The 24,064-nt window shown below is 45.1% G+C and overlaps 1 protein-coding gene across 2 annotated transcripts in view; it reads left to right on the top strand.

Annotated features, from left to right (window-relative positions):
• Window positions 1-3,276: 3,276 nt before the first annotated feature.
• LOC141173030 (formyl peptide receptor-related sequence 3-like) overlaps window positions 3,277-24,064 on the top strand; it is a 109,017-nt gene continuing 88,229 nt past the window's right edge. The window contains exons 1-2 of one of the 2 annotated variants that reach the window (XM_073657660.1): window positions 3,277-3,392; window positions 4,796-6,575. In XM_073657660.1, coding sequence (XP_073513761.1) covers window positions 4,845-5,873 — 1,029 coding nt within the window. In that variant the 5' untranslated portion in view covers window positions 3,277-3,392; window positions 4,796-4,844 and the 3' untranslated portion in view covers window positions 5,874-6,575. Of the gene's footprint in view, window positions 3,393-4,795; window positions 6,576-24,064 lie in introns of those variants that run through there. The other variant, XM_073657659.1, reaches the window with a different exon arrangement.

Here is a 24,064-nt window from a genome sequence, read left to right as displayed (position 1 = left end):
ACTTTGCTGAAGAGTTTTTGCCATGTTTTTTGCATGCGTTTTTGTACAGCAATGAGTGTTTTCTGGAGCTACAGTAAATAAAGATATTTGAAAAAAGAAATGTGGGACATCGCTTTAAGGGTATGTGCACACAATCAGGAGCCACTGTGTGCTTGACACTGCTTGCTTATGCAATGACAAACCCGCAGCGCCAGAAGTTACAGCATAGTGGTTGGGATTTGTAGAAATCCCATGCCCACTATTTATTCATCTGTGCCTTTGGGTCACCTGTGGATACGGACATGCGGGCACGTCTTTCAAGACTGCAGCATGTCAATTTCTCTTGTGGAGTTGCTAGTTTCCGCAACAGAAATCCCATCCGTACAATGTAATGAATGTGTTGAAACCACATAGTTCAATGAATACATATGGATTCACCAGCGTTCAATAGAACACAGAGCTTTGGACGCAGCATAAAGTTTACTGTGTCCATAACGCTACCTGTCCAGATCGTGAGCACATACCCTAAGCCTTGGATTACAGTCGGACCAGGGGTGAGTATCGCTGCATCCAAGATGTTGCGTTCTAATGTCACACTTGTATTGTCGGTACATGTGGATCTACCACATGTAATGACATTTCAATCGTTCAAACTCTGCAGTGGAGAGTTGCTTCTCCGCTACAGACTTGGCATGCTGCGAGTGAGTTTACACTGCGTCAAAAACAAGCACAGTGGGCATGGGATTTCTTATAAATGAAATAAAATGAAAAATTAAATAAAAAAAAATGGCGTGGGCTCCCGCGTCATTTACGTAACCAGCAAAGGGGAAGCCGACCACTGGGGGCTGATATTACTAGCTGAGAAGGGGGCCATTAGCCAAAAATGTTCCCGGGCTATTAATAACAGCTCACACTGTTTGTATAGCCATTAGTGGCTAGTTTACAGGGGGACCTCAGAAAAAAATTGACGTAGGGTCCCCCTATAAAATATAACCAGCAAAGGCTAAACAGACAGCTATGAGCTGATATTAATAGCCAGGGAAGGGGCCATGGATCCTGGCCCCATCCGAGGCTAATAACATCAGCCCTCAGAAGTCCCAGAAATGGCGCATCCATAAGATGCGACAATTCTGACGTTTAGCCTCGCTTTTCACACTGCAGTGTAGCGGTGGCGAGTGAGGTAATAGGGCTAGGGTTCATGTCAGCCTTGTATTGGAGGCTGACATGAAGCCCAGGTTAGTAATGGAGAGGTATCTATAAGATGCCCCCATTACTCACCGCTTAGTAAAGGTTTACAATGCTTTTCCAATAAAGACACCGCCAGAATAAATTAGTTTCTTTCAATAAAATTTCACACAGTTTTAATAATGTATTTATTACTCACCCAGTCCCCGAAGCCCTCGATCTTCTGTAAAAAAAATAAATAAACAAATAAAAAACAACCATATCCCTCACCTGTCCGCCATCATGATGTAATCTAGATTGTCCAATGGCAATCCAGGTCACTTCTACAGCAGAGACATCAGCAATCACTGATGTCACTGCTGTAGAAGACAGCACTGTATACACTGACCGAAGTGTAACTCCTGTGAGTGTATAGTTCTGTTGCTGGGGCCGAGGTCACTTGAGTTCAAACAGCTGATGATCAGCTGAGAGTGCCAGTGATCTCACTTATGACATTAAGTGCTGCATGGGAAAATTCCCACAAAGCACTAATGGTGTAAGCCAGGTCCCAGAGCTCTCAGCTGATCATCAGCTGTTTGATCTCCGGTGACCTGAACCGGCAGCTTCTCGTGATACACTGCAGGAGGCAAAGCTCCTGTCAGTAATATCACCGCCTTCCGGATAGCATGGTCACAGCTCCGGATGTGGCCGTGCTATCAATGAGATAATCATGGGACCCTCGCTATATGGACTATGGCAGAAAGGTGAGGATAAGGTTGGTTTATTATTTTACCTTTATTGCAGGTGAGCATGGGTTTCGGGGATTAGCTGTAAGGTGAGTATATGGTGTTTTTTTATTTTTTACAGGGGACGAGAACATTGGGGTCAAGTTGCAGGTAAGTGATAGGTGTGTATAATGTGTTTATTATTTTTATTTAAATATTTATTTATTTATTTTTTTACTTCTACTTTTACTTTGCAAGCGCGCTGATGAGATTATTTCTCCCTTCAGCGGCGCTTTTGTTTAGTGACAGCAGGCGCGGGATGATGGGGCCAGTAGTTCCATCAGCCGGTGCCTGTGACCTGTGGTAATCTTTTTACCGCCGATCACTGTCACTATGATCCCGCAGTACTGTGACCCGTGGTAGAGATATTACCGCTGGTCAAAGCCCCTTATTCCTGGGTCAATGACACAGCTGCGGGGATCATGCTGATAGCTGACAGCATGATCCCTGCAGTGCTGTTACCGGCTGTAATGATCTTACCGCTGATCACAGCCCCTGATTCCCGCGCTGTCACGCAGATGACAGCTTGGGAAACCAGGGATGTTCGGGGCAATGTTTGTGTTCGGGGCCGACTTTCACTGATTTTTTAGCAAAAAGCTCAGCAACCCGAACACAAATCCGAATTTGCCATATTCGTGCCGAATTTGAAAATGGCTATCATTCGCAGAACATATTCTCTCATCTCTAATTATAATCAAGAAGGAAATCTGACAGTGGATTCAATGAGGTCCCTCTCAAGCATATAGCTCTAGATTATACCTGTAATAATTTCCCATTCTGGACCCTAATCCTGTAAAAATGTCCCCCATTCTGTAAAAATGTCTTTTTTCATGGCCCCCATCCTGTAATAATTTCCCGGTCCTGTAATGTTGTCCTCCATCCCCTATATCCGGTAATAATGTCCTGTTATGCACATTCTGTCCCCTATTCTGTAATAACATCCTTCGTTCAGGCCTCTTTCTGTAATAATATCCTTTGTCTTGCCCCCTCCTGTACTAATGTCCCCCTTCCTTGCTCTAATCCCTTAATAATATCCCTCGTCCTGGCCCCCATACTGTAATAATATCCCTAGTCCTGGCCCCCATACTGCGATAATATCCCTAGACCTGGCCCCCATACTCTAATAATATCCCTAGTCCTGTCCCCCATACTGTAATAATTGATTTTGCCAGTGTATACTATTCCTTATTAATAAAGTAATTTCACTTAGTAAAAAGAATGGCCTGTGGTTGTCACTATTGCACTAGCTACAGATAGATAAAAAAAATGGAAGCAGTTATAAAAAAAATCTGATAAGAAAGATTTAGAGCGGTTGTAAGTCATGTGAAAATATTACCAAATAAAGGATGTTCTCAATAAAGATTAAGAAGCTGAATTACAGATATGATACATATGATAGGAGAATGTATCTGGACTAACATAGAAGGTGAAGCCATCGATACAAACAGAAGAGAGAAAGCTATGGTAGGTATTTAGACGATTAATGCAATAGTATAGTATAAAGTTGTAATAACTCTATTATACATGGCTATAAGGAATGATAGTAGCTTTAATAGGAATATAACTGACTAAACAAATCGAAACTGTTAAGCAAAACAATACTACGTGTACATTATTTGTGTCTGCCTTTTTTATTATTTGTCTTTTTGTAGCGCATGTCACTTTATTCTTCCACAAGATTTTATTGATACACAAATCATCACGGCTACTTGATTAATATTATTTTATTGTCATGCTTCAATTAAAGTTTTGTGCATAGCTGTTTATTTGTTGTAGCATTAGTCACTTTAATAAACTGTCTATATATTTGGGCATATTCATTCAAGAACACAATTATTTCTTTAGTACTTTACTAAATTGCTTCATGACTCCTTGATATGTTACTTGCTACATGAACATTTATGGTAAACCTCTACATCATGTATTTTAATCTTTTTCTGTAATCTCCTTCCCTTAAACCACTCTAATCTACTTTGATTGAATTTAATAAAATATATATTTAGCATTATCAGTTATATGTCATAATTATTGGTTTTACATATGCTAATTATATATATATCAAAATATCGAAAAGAACACAAGCTCCTGTCAAGAGATTTTGGCTTTAAACATTTAAATAATTGTTTCTCAAATTTCTCTTCTGCACTAGAGATGCGCATACTCCCTTGCGATTTAGTTTTGGGTTCAATCCACTACTTGTTTTTTTTACATCCTTACATATGGGTAAAGATGAGCGAATCCAAACAGAAATATTTGGCGCTCGTACCTGAAAATTACTTTCTGGTGCAAAACGCCGAACACAGACTTTTCCCAGAACGCCGTTGCAGTGTTTGGCGGTCCGGGGTAAGTCCATTGCAAAAAGAGAGACAGATTTTTTCTTTCCAGTTTGGGTCTTCTTTATTCTGGTTGAAGTTCGCGTACTGTTCTGATATCCAAACTGAATTTTGGACTAGATTTTGGGTTTGGGTACCAGAACTCAAACTTCCACTGATACGTTCATCCCTACATATGAGCACATATAGTATTTTAGGAAAATCTACAACTGTTTAATCCCAACTGAAATAATAATGATGAAGATAAGTCCAGCACTTTTGAGTTTGGTCCTGGTTTGGCTACTTTCAATTAAACAACTTGTTTGCATTTTCATAGTAAAAAATTAATGAGTCAACAAACTTAAATTGAGAGAGAGAGAATAATTAGACTTAATTTTACATTTTCTAAAGCAGAATTTTATCAATTATTTTTTTTCCGAATTCTATTTGAGTCAACTATTGTCTTGGGATTTTCTTATAGGGCAGTGAGAGTAGAAAGTTACCATCATACAATATTACACGTTCATTTATTTATTTTTTTACTTAATTTTCCAGAAAAGAAATACAAGAAAATATTCCTGACAGATAAGACACAGAAAAAATAATGGAGAATGTAACATATTTAATTTCCCTGGAAAATGCCACAGATTCAGTATATACAAGTTATTATAAAAACTATACGAGAAGTGATGAACAAACTGCCATTCTCATACAGGGCATTTGCTTTGCGGTGATCTGTTCAGTGTTTTGTTTGTTGGCAATCATTGGAAACGGTCTTGTCATCTGGTTCGGCTTCTTCAGGATGAAAAAGACAGTCAACGTTGTGTGGTTCCTCAGCTTGGCCATTGCTGATTTCTTCTTTGCATTAATGGTTCCTGTGTACGTTGCACAAACATTATTAGCACATTGGACAAAACTTTTTTGCAAGCTAATGCCACTACTTTTTTATCTTAACACTTCAGTCAGTGTCCTCCAGCTCACGGTCATCAGTGTAGACCGATGCATCTGTGTCAAGTTCCCGGTATGGTGTCATAACCACCGAAGACCAACACTGGCTTTCATCATTGCCCTGATTATTTGGATATTTTCATTGGCCCTGGCTACACCCTTCATAACATATCAAGACACGTTAAACAATTACAGTGGAACGCTTTGCATTTCAGACATAAATAATTATATTTCCATAAACAAGACAGTTTTTGGTTTTGTTTTCTACTTTCTTTTACCTTTTATTATCATTGTCTCCTGTTACACCATCATTGTCTTGCACATGAGAAGGAAATGCATCTTCACATCTTCGAAGCCTTTGAAAACCATCGCGGCCATCATCATTGCTTTCTTTATCTGTTGGTTTCCCAGTTACTTGCTTTCCCTTTATATAACATTTGGATCTATTTGGAATAATTTTTATGTAATTTATTATGGAGGCTTTGTCGCCGTGCTCCTGATTATCATGAATTCTTGCATTAACCCCATTCTCTACGTCTTCATTGGTCGAGACTTCAAGGAAAAATGTTGTGGTTCATTCCAGATTACGCTTGAAAAGGCTTTTATTGAAGATGAGGGAAAGGCAGATTGTGAGAATCAAGAAGGGAATATAGCTCTCACAAGGGCACATACAGAGGACAAATGAAAAGTTATAGAGTAGCACAAACTACACTATGACTCTGGATGAAATATAGATTTTTAAGATATTACTAAAGGAATTTTTTTTCATGTTTTTCTTTTTATTAGTCATTTACCAAAAATAGGAAAGCTGAATTAGATAAATGTAATACTAGATTAAGTTACAACTAGTGATGAGCGAGCATGCTCGCCACTGCTCGGTACTCGCCCGAGCATCTCAGTACAGATGCTTGTAGCACACCGAGTACTTTCGAAATGCTCGGGCGGGAGCTCGGGTCCGCGTCCTGCATGTTTGGCGCTATTTAGAGCACCAAACATGCAGGGATTGTCTGCCACTCACTGTAATGCCGCAGCCATGGTGGTTGTGGCATTACAGTGATTGCCCAAATCAATGGAAACAGTGCTCACAGTGAAACATGAAAAGCCGGCAATTCAGCAGTGGCATACACCGGTACCCGACAATTTAGAACAGAAAGAATAGAGCATCACACATAGATTAGATAGATGGAAACATGTCAGTCACATATATAATAAGTACAATGACAGTGTTGGTTACTATACTTGTTATTTAGTGTTAAAATAAAGGATTTATTGAAATAAAATAAGAGTGTTTTCATGCATCCGTCTCTTTAAAAAAGCCGGCCGGGAATTCATCAGCGGCTTACATCGGTACCCGACAATTTAGAACAGAAAGAATAGAGCATCACACAAAGATTAGATAGATAGAAACATGTCAGTCACATATATAATAAGTACAGTGACAGTGTTGGTTACTGTGCTTGTCATTTAATGTTAAAATAAAGGATTTATTTAAAAAAAATTGGCGTGGGGTTCCTCATAATTTTAGTCTCTAGCGGAGGTTAAGCAGATGACTGGGGCAGATGTTTGAAGCCTGGGAAGGGGGTAATACCCATGGAGCTTCCCAGGCTACCAATATCAGCCCCCAGTTGAATACCTAGCCTATACCAGCTATTAAAATAGGGGACCCCCCCAAAAAATGAAGTGGGGTCCCCCCTATTTTAATAGCTAGCAAAGGCTAGGCAGACAGCTGGGGACTGATATTAATAGCCCAGGAAAGGTGCCATGAATATTGTCCCCCTCTCAGGCTAGAAACATCAGCCGTCAGCCGCCCCAGAAATGGCACATCCATAGGATGCGCCAATTCTGGCACTTAGCCTCCCTCTTCCCACTGCCCTGTAGCAGTGGCAGTGTGGTAATAGGGCTTGGATTGATGTCAGCTTATAATGCCAGCTGACATAAAGCCCAGGTTAGTAATGGAGAGGCGTCTATAAGACACCCCCATTACAAACTAATAGTGAAAGTTAAAAAAAACACCAACACTCAGAATAAAGTCCTTTAATTGAAATAAAGACACATTCCTTTAATGTACTAAATTAAACTCTACTTACCGTCACGCCCATTCCAGCTGAAGCCAATGTCTTCTGCAATAAAAGTAAAATAATAAACCAACCTTATCCTTACCTTTCCATGGTTCCCAGGACGGCTCCAGCTCTACTACATTGGAATGACAGGCTGGACCGCAGCAGAACGCTGCCATCCAGCTTGCCATGCCGCAGAGACACTGAGAAGCTCCTCAGTTTCTCGCTGTGACGGCATCCAGATGAGCCGAGTTCATGTCCAATGAACTCAGCCTACCTCATGTCACTGACAGCGTGGGAGAATTCTCCTGTGCGTGCGGTGCCGGCAAATGACGTCACCGCATGAGCAGGAGAATTCTCCCCCGCTGGGATGGCATTGAGATGACAGGCTGGATGGTAGCAGAATGCTGCCATCCAGCATACCATCCTTCAGAGACACTGCGGAGAGCAGGCAATGTCTCTGAAGGATGAGAAGTTTGTAAGTCCACCCTTGTTAACTGATTTACTGTCACATGAAAGTTCAGTTCAACTTCGCTATTGTCAGTGGTCATAAATAAGTATATACATAGTGTGATGTTCCATAGCCCACTATACAAAATATGATGTGCTATACCCCTGATGCACATTATGATTAGTGTTGAGCGAGCATTCGGCGAGCACCGAGCATTTCCGGGGGTTACTCGGGCGGGAGCTCGGGTCTCCACCCTGCACGTTTGGCGCTCTTTACAGAGCCAATAAACATGCAGGGATTGCCAGCCAGTCACTGTAATGTCGCAGCCATGTTGTTTGTGGGCATTACAGTGATTGGCTGGCCGCACAGCGTCACCTCGAGTGTTTAAAACCGGGTGCCGCCATCTTGGACCCAGTCGCTCCGGATCAGACAGTGTAGGGTCAGTGCTGCTGAACTAGGGAGAGATTTATTCTGTGAAATAGTTAGTGCAGGGTCTCTAAAGCCTATCAAATCAAACAAACAGTCCTTCTCTGGACTAATATCCATCCCAGATATCAGGCAGGCAGGCAGGCTGTATAGGAGACGCAGTGGTTATACCAGCAAACGCTGCATTACAGTCCTGTGTGATCCTGCTGGTCAAATTGCTAGACTTATTCACCGGTCTCAGGGGCCAGGAAAAATCCATTTTTTTTTTAATCTAAATCCTCTTTTATTTTTCCTCAGTCAGACTGTCCAAATACGCGTCTTATTAGCCTTTTGGTATTCCCCCCCCCCAAAAAAAACAAAATTGAGTTTGTCTGTGACAGTTCAGACACCAATATATCTGTTTAAAAGAGTCTGGTGTAGGCCAGAAAAATATAACTGTGGTTTTTCAGTTCCACGGGTCAAATCTCTGTATTATCCTTTTTTTGGCATTTTTTGCCGTAAAAAAAAACTGTAATAGTGTCTCCCTGACTGGTCAGACACAAATATATCTGTTTAAAAGAGTCTGGTATAGGCCAGAAAAATGTAACTGTGGTTTTGCAGTTCCATGGGTCAAATCTCTATAATATCCTTTTTTTGGCATTTTTTGCCGTAAAAAAAACTGTAATAGTGTCTCACTGACTGGTCAGACACAAATATATCTGTTTAAAAGAGTTTGGTGTAGGTCAGAAAAATACAACTGTGGTTTTGCAGTTCCACGGGTCAAATCTCTGTATTATCCTGTTTTTGGCACTTTTTTCTGTAAAAAAAACAGTAATAGTGTCTCTCTGACTGGTCAGACACAAATATATATGTTTGAAAGATTCTGGTGTAGGCCAGAAAAGTTTAACTGTGGTTTTTCAGTACCACAGGTCAAATCTCTGTATTATCCTTTTTTTGGCATTTTTTGCCGTACAAAAAAACTGTAATAGTGTCTCCCTGACTGGTCAGACACATATATATCTGTTTAAAAGAGTCTGGTGTAGGCCAGAGAAATATAACTGTGGTTTTGCAGTTCCACGGGTAAAATCTCTGTATTATCCTGTTTTTGGTATTTTTTGCCATAAAAAAAACAGTAATAGTGTCTCCCTGCTTGTTCAGACACAAATATATCTGTTTAAAGATACTGGTGTAGGCCAGAAATGTATAACTGTGGTTTTGCAGTTCCTCAGGTTAAATCTCTGTATTATCTGTTTTTGGCATTTTTTTCCATAAAAATAACAGAAATAGTGTCTCCCTGATTGTTCCGACACAAAAATATCTGTTTGAAAGATACTGGTGTAGGCCAGAAAAGTATAACTGTGGTTTTGCAGTTCCACGGGTCAAATCTCTGTATTATCCTTTTTTTGGCATTTTTTGCCATAAAAGAAAACTGTAATAGTGTCTCCCTGACTGGTCAGACACAAATATGTCTGTTTAAAAGAGTCTGGTGAAGGCCTGAAAAATATAACTGTGGTTTTCCTCTTCCACGGTTCTAATCTCCTTTTTATTACCCTTTTTCCACTGATAGTGCGAGTGTAAGCAATTTTACTTCATTTTCAATGGGCAAGGCGCGTGGCAAGGGACGTGGAAATAGACGTTCTGGTGATGGTGCGTGTAGAGGATGGGGCCGTGGCCAAGGTGAAAATGTGCTACAGCCAACAGCCACATCTTCTCGCTCCCAGTTCTTGACCGAATTACAAAGGGAAGCACACAACAACAAGACCACTATTGCAAACTGATCAGTGTGAACAGGTTATTAAATGTACAGCAGATAATTCTACCAGTTACCTGGGCACCACCACCTCCGGCCTGCCTTCCACACGGTCAAGTTTTAGTAGCCGTGAATCTCGACCGCATACTCCTCCTTACTCTGATGCTCCTTCCTCCCACCATGCCGAGTGTCGTCAGATCCCACACTTGGACACTCTGAAGAGCTGTTCACTGGTCCATTTCCATATTTGTGCCCCTCGCCTGCTCCGTTTGAAGTGGTGGAAGAGGAGCTCCCATGTAGCGATGCCCAAATATTTGAACAGCCACGGCCAGAGGAAGTCGACGCTGGCAATTTGTCACAAGAGGTGGACGATGACGAGACACAATTGCCACGAAGTGAGGAGGAGGATCGTGGTGCGCAAGTGGAAGAGGAGGAGATGGTGGATGATCTAGTAACTGACCCAACGTGGCAGTAGGACATGCAGAGTGAAGCCAAGAGCACACAGTGGGAGGGAGGCAGAGTACCCCAACAGGCAGGAAGAAGCAGTGTGGTGCCAGCAGACAGACGGCGGGCAACCATTCCCCGTAACACCAACACGAGGGACGTTGCCAGTGCAACTGGTAGGTCTTCCAGAGACGGGAATTTTTTTAAAGACTCTGCTGATAACCCCAAAAAGGCCAGCCTGACCACCACCATCATGATGGGGCACATGGCAGCAAAGCACCCGACTATTTGGGGTGAACTCCAGGGTCCACGACCAGTGTCAGCGGGTTTCACCACTGCTTCTTCCGCTGTGGTGCTTGTAATAGAACCCCCTGTTGTGCGTGCAAGGCAATCCCCTGTCCATACTGCATGCAAAGATGCCCCCTCCTCTCAGTCTTCACTTGTTAAGGCAGTTTCTCAAGAAACAGCATGAATGTCCACGTCCACGTCCCACCGCAGCGTTCAATTGTCCATATCCCAGAGCTTTGAATGAAAGCGCAAATTCGCAGCCAATGCCCCACAGGCCACAGTCCTAAATTCACACATTTCACGACTGCTTGCATTGTAAATGCTGCCTTTTAGGCTGGTGGAGATGGAATCCTTCTGCAACCTTATGGCGGTGGCCGTCCCTCCGTACTCGGTCCCCAGCCAACACTATTTTGCCTGGTGTGCCATCCCCGCACTACACAAGCACATGTATCAAAACATCTGCCGTGCCCTCAACAATACAGTTACTGGGAGAGTCCACCTGACAACGGACACGTGGACAAGTGCTTGTGGCCAGGGACGGTACATCTCCCTGACGGCACACTGGGTAAACATAGTGGAAGCCGGGACCCAGTCGGACCTTGGGACGGAAAACATCCTCCCCACACCGAGGATTGTGGGCACTATGTCAGCCAGAGTTGCCCCCACAGTGTACAGCTCCTGCGCATCATCCTCCTCCTCATGTTCAGCCTCCGTCTCAGATATCACCACATCAGTTACAAGCTGAAAGAACTGCAGTACTGCCTCTGCCAAGCGGCAACAGGCTGTGCTGAAACTCATAAGCTTAGGTGATAAACCTCACACTGCTTGTGAGTTGTGGACAGCTGTGAAAGAGCCGGCAGATCTGTGGCTGAGACCGCTGAACCTGAATCCTGGCATGGTCATGTGTGACAATGGCCGTAACCTGGTGGTGTCTCTGAGGCGAGGCGAGATCACACACGTACCATGCCTGGCTCATTTGCTTAACCTCGTTGTTCAGCGGTTTCTTAAATCGTACCCCGAGTTGCCAGATATGCTCGTCAAAGTACGCCGCCTGTCAGCTCATTTTCGCAAGTCGACTACAGCTTCCGCCGCCTTTGCTGTGTTGCAGCAGCTTTTGCAGCTTCCGGCACACCGACTGGTGTGTGATGTCCCCACACGTTGGAACTCTACCCTAAACATGTTGCAAAGGAATTGTGAGCAGAAGAGAGCAGTTGTGGAGTACCAGCTGCAACAAGGCCATCGATATTCAGGTCAGATTCCACACATAGGACCTCAGGAGTGGACGTGGATGTCTGACATATGTACCATCCTGACAAACTTTGAGGAGTCCACCAAGACGGTAAGTGGCGGTGACGCCATCATTAGCGTCAACATACCACTTGTCTGTCTTTTGCAACGCTCTCTGCATAGAATTAAAGAGGAGGCATTGCAGCCAGAGTATGATGAGATGGATCAAGAAGCCATAGCTGGTGATTACACACAGCCCACCCTCATCTCATCCCAACGTGCATTGGGGGACAATGATGGAGAGGAGGAAGAGGAAGAGCAGGAGCTGGTATCATGCGCTGCAGATGGTAGTACCTGTACAACTGTTATATAGTAGGTTCAGCATGGGTGGCCTGAGGACTGGGGGGAGGAGGAGGAGGTGGAGGAGGATGAGACGAGCATGGTCAGTCATCATCTTGGTCAGGACATGTAAGTCTTGCCCATTACCAGTCTGACACGCATGGCTGACTTTATGTTACACTGCCTTAACCGTGACCCTCGCGTTGTCAAAATGTTTGGTGACAGTCATTACTGGTTATTTGACACTTTTAGACCCCCACTACAAGGAGAACTTTCACTCTCTTATTCCTAAGGTGGAGAGGTCTACAAAAATGTGGCAGTACCAGAAGGCCCTTGCTGCAGAACTGTTAAAAAAATTCCCATCTGAACACCCTAGCAGCAGAGGTCACAGTTCATTGACCAACCAAGGCGTACAGGCGAGAGAGACAAAACTCCAATCCAACAGGGGCAGGGGAACACTGTCAACATTCTGGGACAGTTTTCTGAGACCCGCCCAGCTTACAGCCCCTGAGGCGTGGGGTACTCTCACAAGGAGTGGAAAGTTACAAAAGATGGTGAGGGAGTACTTTGCCGACTGTACCAGCGTCCTTCGTGATTCCTCTGTGCCTTTAACTTTTTTGGTTTCCAAGCTGGACACTTGGAATGAACTCGCTCTGTACGCCTTGGAGGTCCTGGCCTGCCCTTCCGCTAGCGTGTTATCGGAGCATGTTTTTAGTACCACTGGGGGAATTGTAACTGAAAAGCGCACTCGCCTGTTAACTGACTATGCTGACAAGCTGACCCTTATCAAAATGAACAAGGGCTGCATAGGGCCAGAATACTCATCACAATCAAATGACAGCAGAGTAACATAAAGTCAAATCCACTGTGTTATTTCAGGAGGTGTATTCCCATGCATCGCTTCACACCCACACATGGGTAAAAGCTACCTCATTTTGGCTGTATTTTGCTTTTCCCCTTATCCTCAGCTTCCACCACCACCATACTACCAGGGTGACCAAGGTCCGTCTTGCCAGCATTGCAAGTTCCTCCTTCCTAATTTTTGGCATCTTTTGCTTGGAAGGCATAGGCAAAGGCTATGGGAGACCCACTCCCCAATAGTGGGAATAATGTTTTCAATATGCTGTACTGCAAGGCTCTTGTAAGGGGCATTAAAATCGCCTTGTTAAGTTACTGCGACCTCCACCATTCTTCAAAGGTGCATTAAAACCATCTTGTTAAGCTACTGCGACCTCCACCACTTCTCCAACGGGCATTGATATTGTCCTTTTATTCCACTGTGACCTCCACGTCTCTTCCAAGGGGCATTAAAACCGTCTTTTTAAACTACTGCGACCTCCACCGCTCTTCCAAGGGGCATTAAAACCATCTTTTTAAGCTACTGCGACCTCCACCGCTCTACCAAGGGGCATTTAAAATGTCTTGTTAAGGTACTGCGACCTCCACGTCTCTTCCAAGGGGCATTCAAAATGTCTTTTTAAGCTACTGCGAACTCCACCACTTCTCCAAGGGGCATTAAAACCGTCTTGTTAAGCTACTGTGACTAGAGATGAGCGTTGTTCTACTCGAACTGTTCGCCAATCTCAAATTCGAGCTGTTTTGGGCGGTGTTCGAGCCGGTCGGCGAACACGAACAATTTGAGAAAAATTCGGCTGTTCGAGGTTATGTTCGATAACTGTTCGGGCACCAAAATCATAACTGGATTTTTTCTCAGTAATGATGAAAATTAATGTTAATACGCAGTTTGAGTGTACAGCGGGGCGGGGGGAGGGGCAGGGGATGGATCTCTGCAGGAACAATGAAGATCTCCATTTTTTTTTCTCTTTCCCGCATTTGCAGTGGGGAGGTGCAATCTGTCAGCCTATCAGCAGCGCACACACGGAGCGAAGTGCTTTTTTTCACACAAGCAAGGGCATGTGTGATTGGCAGTGTATGTCACATGTCCTTGCCCTATAAGACCAAGCCATTTTCCCCGTCGCCACCATTTTCTCACTGCTGCAGCTGCGTGATAGACGGCACCGCTGTTGCTGTGTGTGCTATACCTTGTTAATTTCAAGCCAAATTTCACACAAATCTACAGATAGCTTGGGAGTAGGGAAGAGTTGTGATTGCAGTCCTTTTAAGGACTAGGTTACAGCATTTCCTACGACTTTTATCAGGCAGGTCTGTGCTCTTAAATAGATAGATTGTGGGAGTAAAGACTAATTGTAATTGGAGTCCTTTTCAGGACTAGGTTACATCAGTTCCTATCAGTTTTTGCCAGGCAGGTCTGTGCCAGTGCTGTGCAAGTTTTTTTCACAGCATTTGGCTGAATCTAGCAAAGCTAATCCTTTTTGGCCTATTGCAGAGTGTGTTAGTCAGTGGAGTAGCCTATCTGTGTTGCAAGATATACCACCTGTGTATAGAATACCAATTTTTTTACTGCACCTAGTGAAGTAAAATCTTTTGGGCATAGCATCATTCTATTAGTCCATCTATACTGACCTCCATCAGGTTGCAAACTGAATATAATTTTTTTCTGCATCTAGCTCTGAAAAAATATTTGGGCTTCTAGCGGTGTGTGGGACTTGGTCTATTAGTCCATCTATACTGACCTCCATCAGGTTGCAAATTAAAAATAATTTTTTTCTGCATCTAGCTCTGAAAAAATATTTGGGCTTCTAGCAGTGTGTGGGACTTGGTCTATTAGTCCATCTATACTGACCTCCATCAGGATGCAAATTAAAAATAATTTTTTTCTTCATTTATCTCTGAAAAAATATTTGGGCTTCTAGCAGCGTGTGGGACTTGTTCTATTAGTCCATCTATACTGACCTCCATCAGGTTGCAAATTAAAAATAATTTTTTTCTGCATCTAGCTCTGAAAAAATATTTGGGCTTCTAGCAGTGTGTGGGACTTGGTCTATTAGTCCATCTATACTGACCTCCATCAGGTTGCAAATTGAATAAAAAAAATTTCTGCATCTAGCTCTGAAAAAATATTTGGGCTTCTAGCGGTGTGTGGGACTTGGTCTATTAGTCCATCTATACTGACCTCCATCAGGTTGCAAATTGAATAAAAAAAATTTCTGCATCTAGCTCTGAAAAAATATTTAGGCTTCTAGCGGTGTGTGGGACTTGGTCTATTAGTCCATCTATACTGACCTCCATCAGGTTGCAAATTAAAAATAATTTTTTTCTGCATCTAGCTCTGAAAAAATATTTGGGCTTCTAGCAGTGTGTGGGACTTGGTCTATTAGTCCATCTATACTGACCTCCATCAGTTTGCAAATTAAAAATAATTTTTTTCTTCATTTAGCTCTGAAAAAATATTTGGGCTTCTAGCAGTGTGTGGGACTTGTTCTATTAGTCCTTCTATACTGACCTCCAGCAGGTTGCAAATTGAATATAATTTTTTTCTGCATCTAGCTCTGAAAAAATATTTGGGCTTCTAGCGGTGTGTGGGACTTGGTCTATTAGTCCATCCATACTGACCTCCATCAGGTTGCAAATTAAAAATAATTTTTTTCTGCATCTAGCTCTGAAAAAATATTTGGGCTTCTAGCGGTGTGTGGGACTTGGTCTATTAGTCCATCTATACTGACCTCCATCAGGTTGCAAATTAAAAATAATTTTTTTCTGCATCTAGCTCTGAAAAAATATTTGGGCTTCTAGCAGTGTGTGGGACTTGGTCTATTAGTCCATCTATACTGACCTCCATCAGGTTGCAAATTGAATAAAAAAATTTTCTGCATCTAGCTCTGAAAAAATATTTGGGCTTCTAGTGGTGTGTGGGACTTGGTCTATTAGTCCATCTATACTGACCTCCATCAGGTTGCAAATTAAAAATAATTTTTTTCTGCATCTAACCCAGCCAATAGTTTTGGCCGAATACCACAGTTTGGCCACTCAGCTCTGCTCGGTTACCATCCATTGTTTTTTTGTGCAAACAACTCCAGAGTTGTGAATTAGTTAACCACCAAAATGAGTGGAAAAAGGCCTGCTGCTGGTGGAAAGGGGAATAGGCATGTTGGGAAGGGGAAAAAAGGTTGTGTCCGTGGGGTAGGTGCAGAAGAAAGACCATATTCCAGCCAAACTAAAATGTCTACTTCTTTTAGCGGACAATGTGATAAGATCCCTTTCTTACGGCCACGCCAATCGCTACAATTTCCAGATGAGGCACAAAAACAGCAGGTGCTTCAACGGATATCAAGTGCTCCTTTAAGTGGGCTTTCCTCCACATCAACTTCAACATCACAAATACTCCAGTCCTCAAAGGTGTCACCCAAATCGCACTTGCTTCCTCACAGCTCCCAAATCTCCAGCTGCCCGTCTGAGTATGAGGTAGAACAGATGGTTGAGTCTGCAGAGCTGTTTACTCATACTATAGCCTGGGAATCAGAGGTCGACTCCAGCGCTTCTGTGAACCCAGACGAGGAAATGATCTGCACTGATGCCCAGAATCTTTATGAGTCGGATCCAGGACCAGACGCAGAAGGTTCTGACCATAATGTAGACCCTCATTCCCAAACTGTAACTCCTGTTGGTGGAGACAATGAGGAAGACGATGATAAGACTCAAATACCTGATTGGAGCGACAACTTTAGTTTTTTGTCAGGGCAGGAACAGGTTGGCTCTGAGGACGACGGGTGTGATAACGCACAGGGTGATGATGATGAGGTCGGAGATCCCACTTACTGTCAACCCACAGTCAGCCAAGAGATGAGGTCAGCAGAGGAGGTGGAGGAAGATGCTAGTGACGACGAGGTCAGGTTGCGCCTTCCTGGACAGAGACGTAGTACTGGAAGCACGTCAACAACTGCATCCTCAAACACAACTCTGCCTCTCACCACAAGTCGTGGTGGCTCTTCAGGTCGCATGGGTGCTAAGCCTTGCATAGCCTGGGCATTTTTTCAGATCGATAAAGATGACCCAACTCGTGTTATCTGTAACATTTGTCAGCAAAAGCTAAGTAGAGGCCAAAAAATACATAGTTTAAGTACTTCATGCATGAACCGGCACATGGACATGAAGCATAAGTTGCAGTGGGAAGCTCAGTGTGCTACAATGCGGTCTAGCCGGCCGGGCCAACCACCGTCTGCCATATCTTGTGCATCCGCGGCCTCTTCATCCTCTGTGACTGGGGGGACAGCAGTCACACCTGTTTTGGGGCGCAGACCTGCCACCTCTTTACCCGCAACAGCCAGCGTGATTGGCAGGTCATCATTTTCTTTGGAGGTGGTAACACCAGCTGGTCTTGAGCGCTGTCCGACATCGATAGCACCACCTTTGGATCAAGGCAACCTAACATGTCCGCCTGCATCTTCCTCACAGACCGGCAGTTTGCCGGGGACACCCTTATCAACCCCGTCTAAGCACAATAGCCAGCCCTCGGTCCCTCAGATGTGGACAAGTAAAAGACCATTTCCTCCTAGCCATGAGAAAGCTAAGAGGTTGAATTTCACCATCTGCAAGCTCTTGGCTACAGAAATGCTGCCTTTCCGCCTGGTGGACACAGAGGATTTTCGAGACCTTATGTCCGTCGCAGTGCCCCAGTACCAGATGCCCAGTCGGCACTACTTCTCAAAAAAAGGTGTGCCTGCGCTCCACCAGCATGTCGCACACAACATCACCGCTTCTTTGAGAAACTCTGTGTGTGACAGGGTGCATTTCACCACAGACACTTGGACGAGTAGGCATGGACAGGGGCGTTACATGTCGCTGACTGGGCACTGGGTAACTATGGTGACAGCAGGACAAGGGGCTGCTGTCCAAGTCTTGCCGTCCCCACGAGTTGTGCGTCAATCCTCTTTATGTCATTTTTCCTCCACTGCTTCTGCCTCCTCAACCTCCTCTCGGTCTTCCACCTGCACCCAAAGCCTGTCTGGTCATGCCACAAGCTTTCTAACTGCGCAGAAGGGATCCTGCACACCTCCTTACTATGCTGGCAGTAGGGCTCAACGTCATCAGGCGGTTTTTACATTGAAATGTCTGGGAAATGTGAGTCACACAGCTGAGGAGTTGTGGTCAGCTCTGGAGAACCAATTTCATGAATGGTTGTCTCCACTGGACCTGAAACCAGGGAAGGCCGTGTGCGACAATGCTGCAAACCTGGGTGCGGCCCTTCGCCGGGGCAATGTCACACACGTGCCTTGTATGGCTCACGTGTTGAACCTGGTTGTCCAGCAATTTTTAGCCCACTATCCCAGACTAGATGGCCTTCTGCAGAGGGCACGGTCGCTGTGTGCTCACTTCCGCCGTTCGCATCCCGCAGCTCAGCGACTTACATCTCTACAGAAGTCGTTGGGCCTGCCACTTCACCGGCTAAAATGCGATGTGCCTACCCGGTGGAATTCAACTCTGCACATGTTGCAGCAACTGTGGCAGCACCGACAAGCCCTGGTGCAATACGTTCTGACGTATAGCCTGGGCCAACGAGATTCAGAGGTGGGGCAAATCACGCTGGAGGAGTGGTCTCAGATCAGGGACCTATGCACCCTTCTGCACAGTTTTGAAATGGCGACGAAGATGTTTAGTGCTGACGATGCCATTATCAGCATGACTATTCCGGTGATTTACATGCTGGAGCACATGTTAAACAGAATTCGGAGTCAGGTGGTGGCACAAGAGGAGGTGGAGGAAGTAGAGGAGAAGGAGTTGTATGCGGAAGGGCTAACATCTGCAAGGTCCAGACGGTCGGCAGCACCAGGGCGGCAGGCATGTGAGGGTGGGGGAGATGATTTTACCAGGGCGCATGGTAGCAGCCAAACTAGTGAGGAAGGTGCAGGAGCCCAGGAAGAAGTGGAGGACGAACTGATGGAAGACTCATCAGATGAGGGAGACCTTGATCACATTTCTGTTGTGCGAGGTTGGGGGGAGAGGACAGAGGAAGGAAGCATGATTGTTACCTCGCCACCAACACAACAGGGACTTGGTGCTCCTGGATGCGCAACACACATGAGTGCCTTCTTGCTGCACTACCTGCAACATGACCCTCGAATTGTGAGAATTAGAAATAATCCTGACTACTGGGTTGCCACACTGTTAGATCCCCGGTACAAAAGTAAATTTGCAGAAATTATTCCTGCCATAGAAAGGGATGCACGCATGCAGGAGTATCAGCAGAGACTGTTGCAGAATCTTACATGTGCTTTTCCACAAAATACCAGTGGTGCACGTAGTGAATCTCACAGTTCCAACTTGCCAACCGTGGGACCGTCAAGTGTTCAGCACTCAAACCGTAACAGAACCACAGTATTTGCTGGTAACATCAATTTTGCGGAATCATTTCACCACTATTTTAGCCCATCCTTTGCAAGGCCACAGGAGACAAGAAGTCTGACACATAGTCAACGCCTAGAGACGATGGTACAGGAGTATCTCCAAGTAAACATTGAAGCCACGACTGTGTCACTGGACCCTTGCTCTTTTTGGGCTTCCAATCTGGATAAATGGCCGGAGCTAGCCACTTACGCCTTGGAGATCTTGTCATGCCCCGCAGCCAGCGTTCTGTCTGAACGTGTGTTCAGCGCTGCTGGTGGTGTGCTGACAGATAAGCGCACGCGGCTCTCCACTGATAATGTAGACAGACTCACGTTCATAAAGATGAACAAATCATGGATCCGAAACGACTTTTCTACCCCTGTGTCATCCTGGGGAGAGTAAAAGCTTGATGATTGGTTAAAATCACCCTACCAACCGTTTTAAGCTTTCAAATTACTAATCATGTTTATCTGTATCTTGACTGGAAAATAATTTGGGCTTTGTAGCAGTGTGCAGCACTGATCCTATTAGGCCATCTATAATAAGCTTCACCAGATTTAAAATTAAAAATAATTTTTAGCTGCATCTAGCCTGGAAAATAATTTTGGGGCTCCGAGATGCGCAAGACACATAAGTGCCTTCTTGCTGCACTACCTGCAGCATGACCCTCATATTGTCAGAATTCGAAGTAATCATGACTACTGGGTTGCCACACTCTTAGATCCCCCAAACTTTTCGATCAACCTTTTCATTTTAATAAAGACCAAAAAAATGGTCATTTTTGAAATTATAAGCATTAGCAGGTTGTTAGAAACTGAAATCAAACAGTTTTCAACTCAAAACTTTATTCTAGGTGATGTTACATTTTCACATAGGACCCCTTGTTCGAAAGGAGCTTCTGAACTCTCTCGTCCATTGAATTTGTCAGGTTTTGGATGGTTTCTGCTTCAATTGTTTTGCATGAGGACAGAATACGCTCCCAGAGCTGTTGCTTAGATGTGAACTGCCTCCCGCCATCATAGACACTCCTTTTAATGATGCTCCAAAGGTTCTGAATGGGGTAGAGGTCAGGGGAGCATGGGGGTCACACCATAAGTTTGTCCCCTTTTATGCCCATATCAGCCAGAGATGCAGATGTTTTATGTGCAGCATGAGATGGTGCATTATCATGCAGAAAAATGATCTTGCTGTGAAATACACGGTTCTTCTTCTTGAACCATGGCAGGAAGTGCTGTTTGAGAAAATCCACATACATTATGGAGTTCATCTTTAGCGCCTTCAGGGATCCTAAAGGGGCCGACAATCTCTCTCCCCATGATTCCAGCCCAAAACATTACTCCACCTCCTCCTTGTTGGCGCTGTAGCCGTGTTTGCGTGGGGTGTCCATCAACCAGCCATCCTCCACTCCATTCATCTGGACCATCGAGCGCTGCACGGCACTCATCCGTGAACAAAACAGTTTTGAAATCAGTCTTCATGTAATGTTTGGCCCACTGGAGCCGTTTCTGCTTGTGTGAAGTGGATAGAGGAGGTCGACAGGATGGCGTATGCACAGCTGAAAACCTCTGAAGGACCCTGCATCTTGTTGTTCGGGGGACGTTTTAGGCACAAGCAGCTTCAAAAACTTGTCTGCTGCTATGACAAGGCTTTTTTGCCGCTGCTCTTTCAACCTGACGTAATTGCCTGTAGGAAAGAGTCCTCAATTTGCCCTTATCAGCACGCACACGTGTGTACTGTGAATCAGCTACATACTTCTTGATTGCCAAGACACTTCATCCTGATCATCGCACAATGTTGATTGTAGTCATGCCTTGACCTAAACACTCCACAATTTGTTGCTTCTCAGCAGCCGACACATCCTTTTTCTTTCCCATTTTGGCAGAAAATGTAGGCTGCTTAATAATGTGAGAGAGCCTTCTTAAGTAGTCTTGCCTTTCATTGGACACACCTGCCAAACTAATTAGCACAGGTGTCTGCAATTGCTTACAGTGATAAAAAGAGCCCTGACACACATCACCATCAATGAGTTTAACTGACAAACAAACAAATTCTTCCCTTATCACTCCTAAACACTTTTTGCATAATAATTTGGAACGCGGTGTACATGTGCTTTTCCACAAAACACCAGTGGTTCACGTAGTGAATCTTACAGTTCTAACTTGCCAACCGTGGTCTGTATGGAATTGTTCAATAAAGGGCCCAAAATTAAGATAACATAGATGGGAGAGGTCTCTATGAATAGGAATTCCTAAGTATTTGATACCCTGTGAGGGCCAGGCAAAGGGAAAGTTGGACTGGATGGAATCCTATATGGATTTAGGGAGGGAGACATCGAGGGCCTCAGACTTCGCTGCATTGATTTTAAAATTTTACCATGTAACAAAGTGATCTATTTCAGCCATAACAGCAGGGATGGATATATGTGATTGAGTGATATATACTAGGACATCATCAGCAAATAGAGAGCACTTGTACTCGGTGCCTCCCACCTCAATCCACCTAATATTGGGGTTATGGCGAATTGATGAGAGCAGGTGCTCCGTCACTAGGATGTATAAGAGAGGGGACAGAGGACATCCCTGCCTTGTCCCATTGGTGATTGTGAAAGGTGATGAAAATGTTCTGACGCACCCCCTGGGCCTTGGGACACCCGGAGCCGGACCCTTTTTGGTGGATGCTGGTGGTTGTAGTCTTCGTGGCGGCGATCCGGTTCCGTGGCTCAGGGCGGTCAAACCAGTGGCGGAACTATTTATGTGGTTTTGATGTTTAAATGTCCGACTACGCCACCCGTGGATTGCGGTCAGAGTGAACCGCCGCTACAGGGCAGACCGCTAAGGCTGGTGTTGTGGGTGCAGCAGAGCGTAGCATAACTCCCCACGGGAGGAGTATAGCCTCAGGGCAGTGTATGCGGAGGATGGGGGTGATGGTGCAGGGCAGCAGCAGTAACGACACGGAGTCAGTGATGCAGTTCAGGGCCTTTACTCACAGTTCTTATTATCCAGACCACGTCTGCAGGTAACGGCTGCCCACGTCGTACTGTGCTCACCAGGTGAGGGGCTCAGACAACTCCCAGATAACTTTGGAGCGCTTCACAGGACCCCCTTTGTGTGTCCTTTGTCTGGCCTTTCTTACCAACACTTCTGTCCGGCTGCCTCGGGCCTCCTCTTGGTAAACTTGGCGTCAGTTTCCCTGACCCTATGTGGTGCCTTCCTAGTGGGTGGAGCAAGGGGCTGCGCCACATAAAATGTCAGAGCCTCCGGTTTCTAGCTGAGGGTCGTTTCCTGCCTCCACTAGTTCGGGGACCAGTCTCCCCCTTTGGCCTGACCCCTCCACGCAGGTGGATTCGGGCGTGCGGTGGCGACTCGCCCGTCCGCACCCCTGGGATCCCTTCATTCCTCGTTCCTGGAGCCTTCTCCGCTCCTCTTCCTTCCTTCTCCCTCTTGCAGGCCTGGGCCTCTGTTACTAGGCCCGCCTCCGGAGCAGAGCTCATGCAGAGCCCCTGCTCCCTGCCACTTCTGCTCAGACTTCTCTGCACTGAACTAAGATGGTGCCCACCTTTTATACTCCCTTCTCAATGCACCCAGGAACTGCTTCCTCCCTGCTCCTGCACTGCAGGGTTCCCCTTCCTCAGTGTTCCCTCCCCCCACTCCAGCCAGGGACAGGGACTGTCATGCCCATCTCAGGGGCATATTGGTCGCCCTGCCCCACGGCAATGTGGTGTAATGCATGCAGGTGTCGGGTCCTGATCCACACTCCATCCTTATCTGAGAGTGAGATATCACACCTCTGGGTGAGGTGCAATACGTCTGTAGCAACCGAGCCCTCGGTGCTACAGTTCCATTTATCTTCAGCCTAGGTGACGTATTGTGATACAGGGCCGTGATTTTGGCTATAAAAGGGTCCCCTAGACCCCTACCCCAAGCTTTTTAAGAGAATCATATATGGCGTGCCAGGAGACCTTATGGAATGCTTTCTCAGCATTCAACGAGAGTATCTACTTACAAATTTTTAACTGCATCTAGCCCAGGAAATACTTTGTGCCTAGTAGCAGTGTCTGCTAGTCAGCGGATTATCCCGGCTGTTAAGCAAGCTACACCACCTGTAGTTTGGACACTTAATTTTTTCAAAGGAAATGCTTCGGGACCACGGGATACTCAGTGAAGAGCATCAGGAGGCACCCCAAGGCATAGGGGCTGGGACTGGCACTAGGATGCCTTGCGGTGGACAGCCGAGCTCGATCCTTATAAAAGCTTTTTAACTGCAGCAGCTTTAGTGGACGCTACTGGAGCTGGAATTACGCGGCTGCTGGCATGAGACTTGCCCTCCAATAGATCCTTGTAAATGGATTTAAAGTGTATTCATTCAAATTAGAGGGACAATTTAAATTAAAAAGCTTAGAGCTGCCTCCACCACAGGGGGGCTCTCTCGACCCACCAGCGGACAGGCACCAGTATTGGGAGAGGGGGGCTGGCCGTCAGGGTTCACCGCGGCTCTGGCACAAACCCGGCGACACGGAGGTGGCACGGGCAGGAGCGGACTGGCCGTCTCGGCTTCTCACTTTTTGGATTTTAGAAGGGCATGACATGCCTATATCTGTGTCTCCCCCTCCTTTTACTCCTCCACCTCTTTTCTTTTCGCATGACTATATGTACTTGTCACTTTTCCATGTGTTA

Source organism: Phyllobates terribilis, unplaced genomic scaffold (genome assembly GCF_046119375.1).
Source record: "Phyllobates terribilis strain yellow unplaced genomic scaffold, ASM4611937v1 Scaffold_12__6_contigs__length_324123572, whole genome shotgun sequence".
Taxonomy (NCBI): Eukaryota; Metazoa; Chordata; class Amphibia; order Anura; family Dendrobatidae; genus Phyllobates; species Phyllobates terribilis.
The sequence above is the reverse complement of the archived record's forward strand: the minus strand, read 5'-3'. Positions and strand labels throughout refer to the sequence as shown.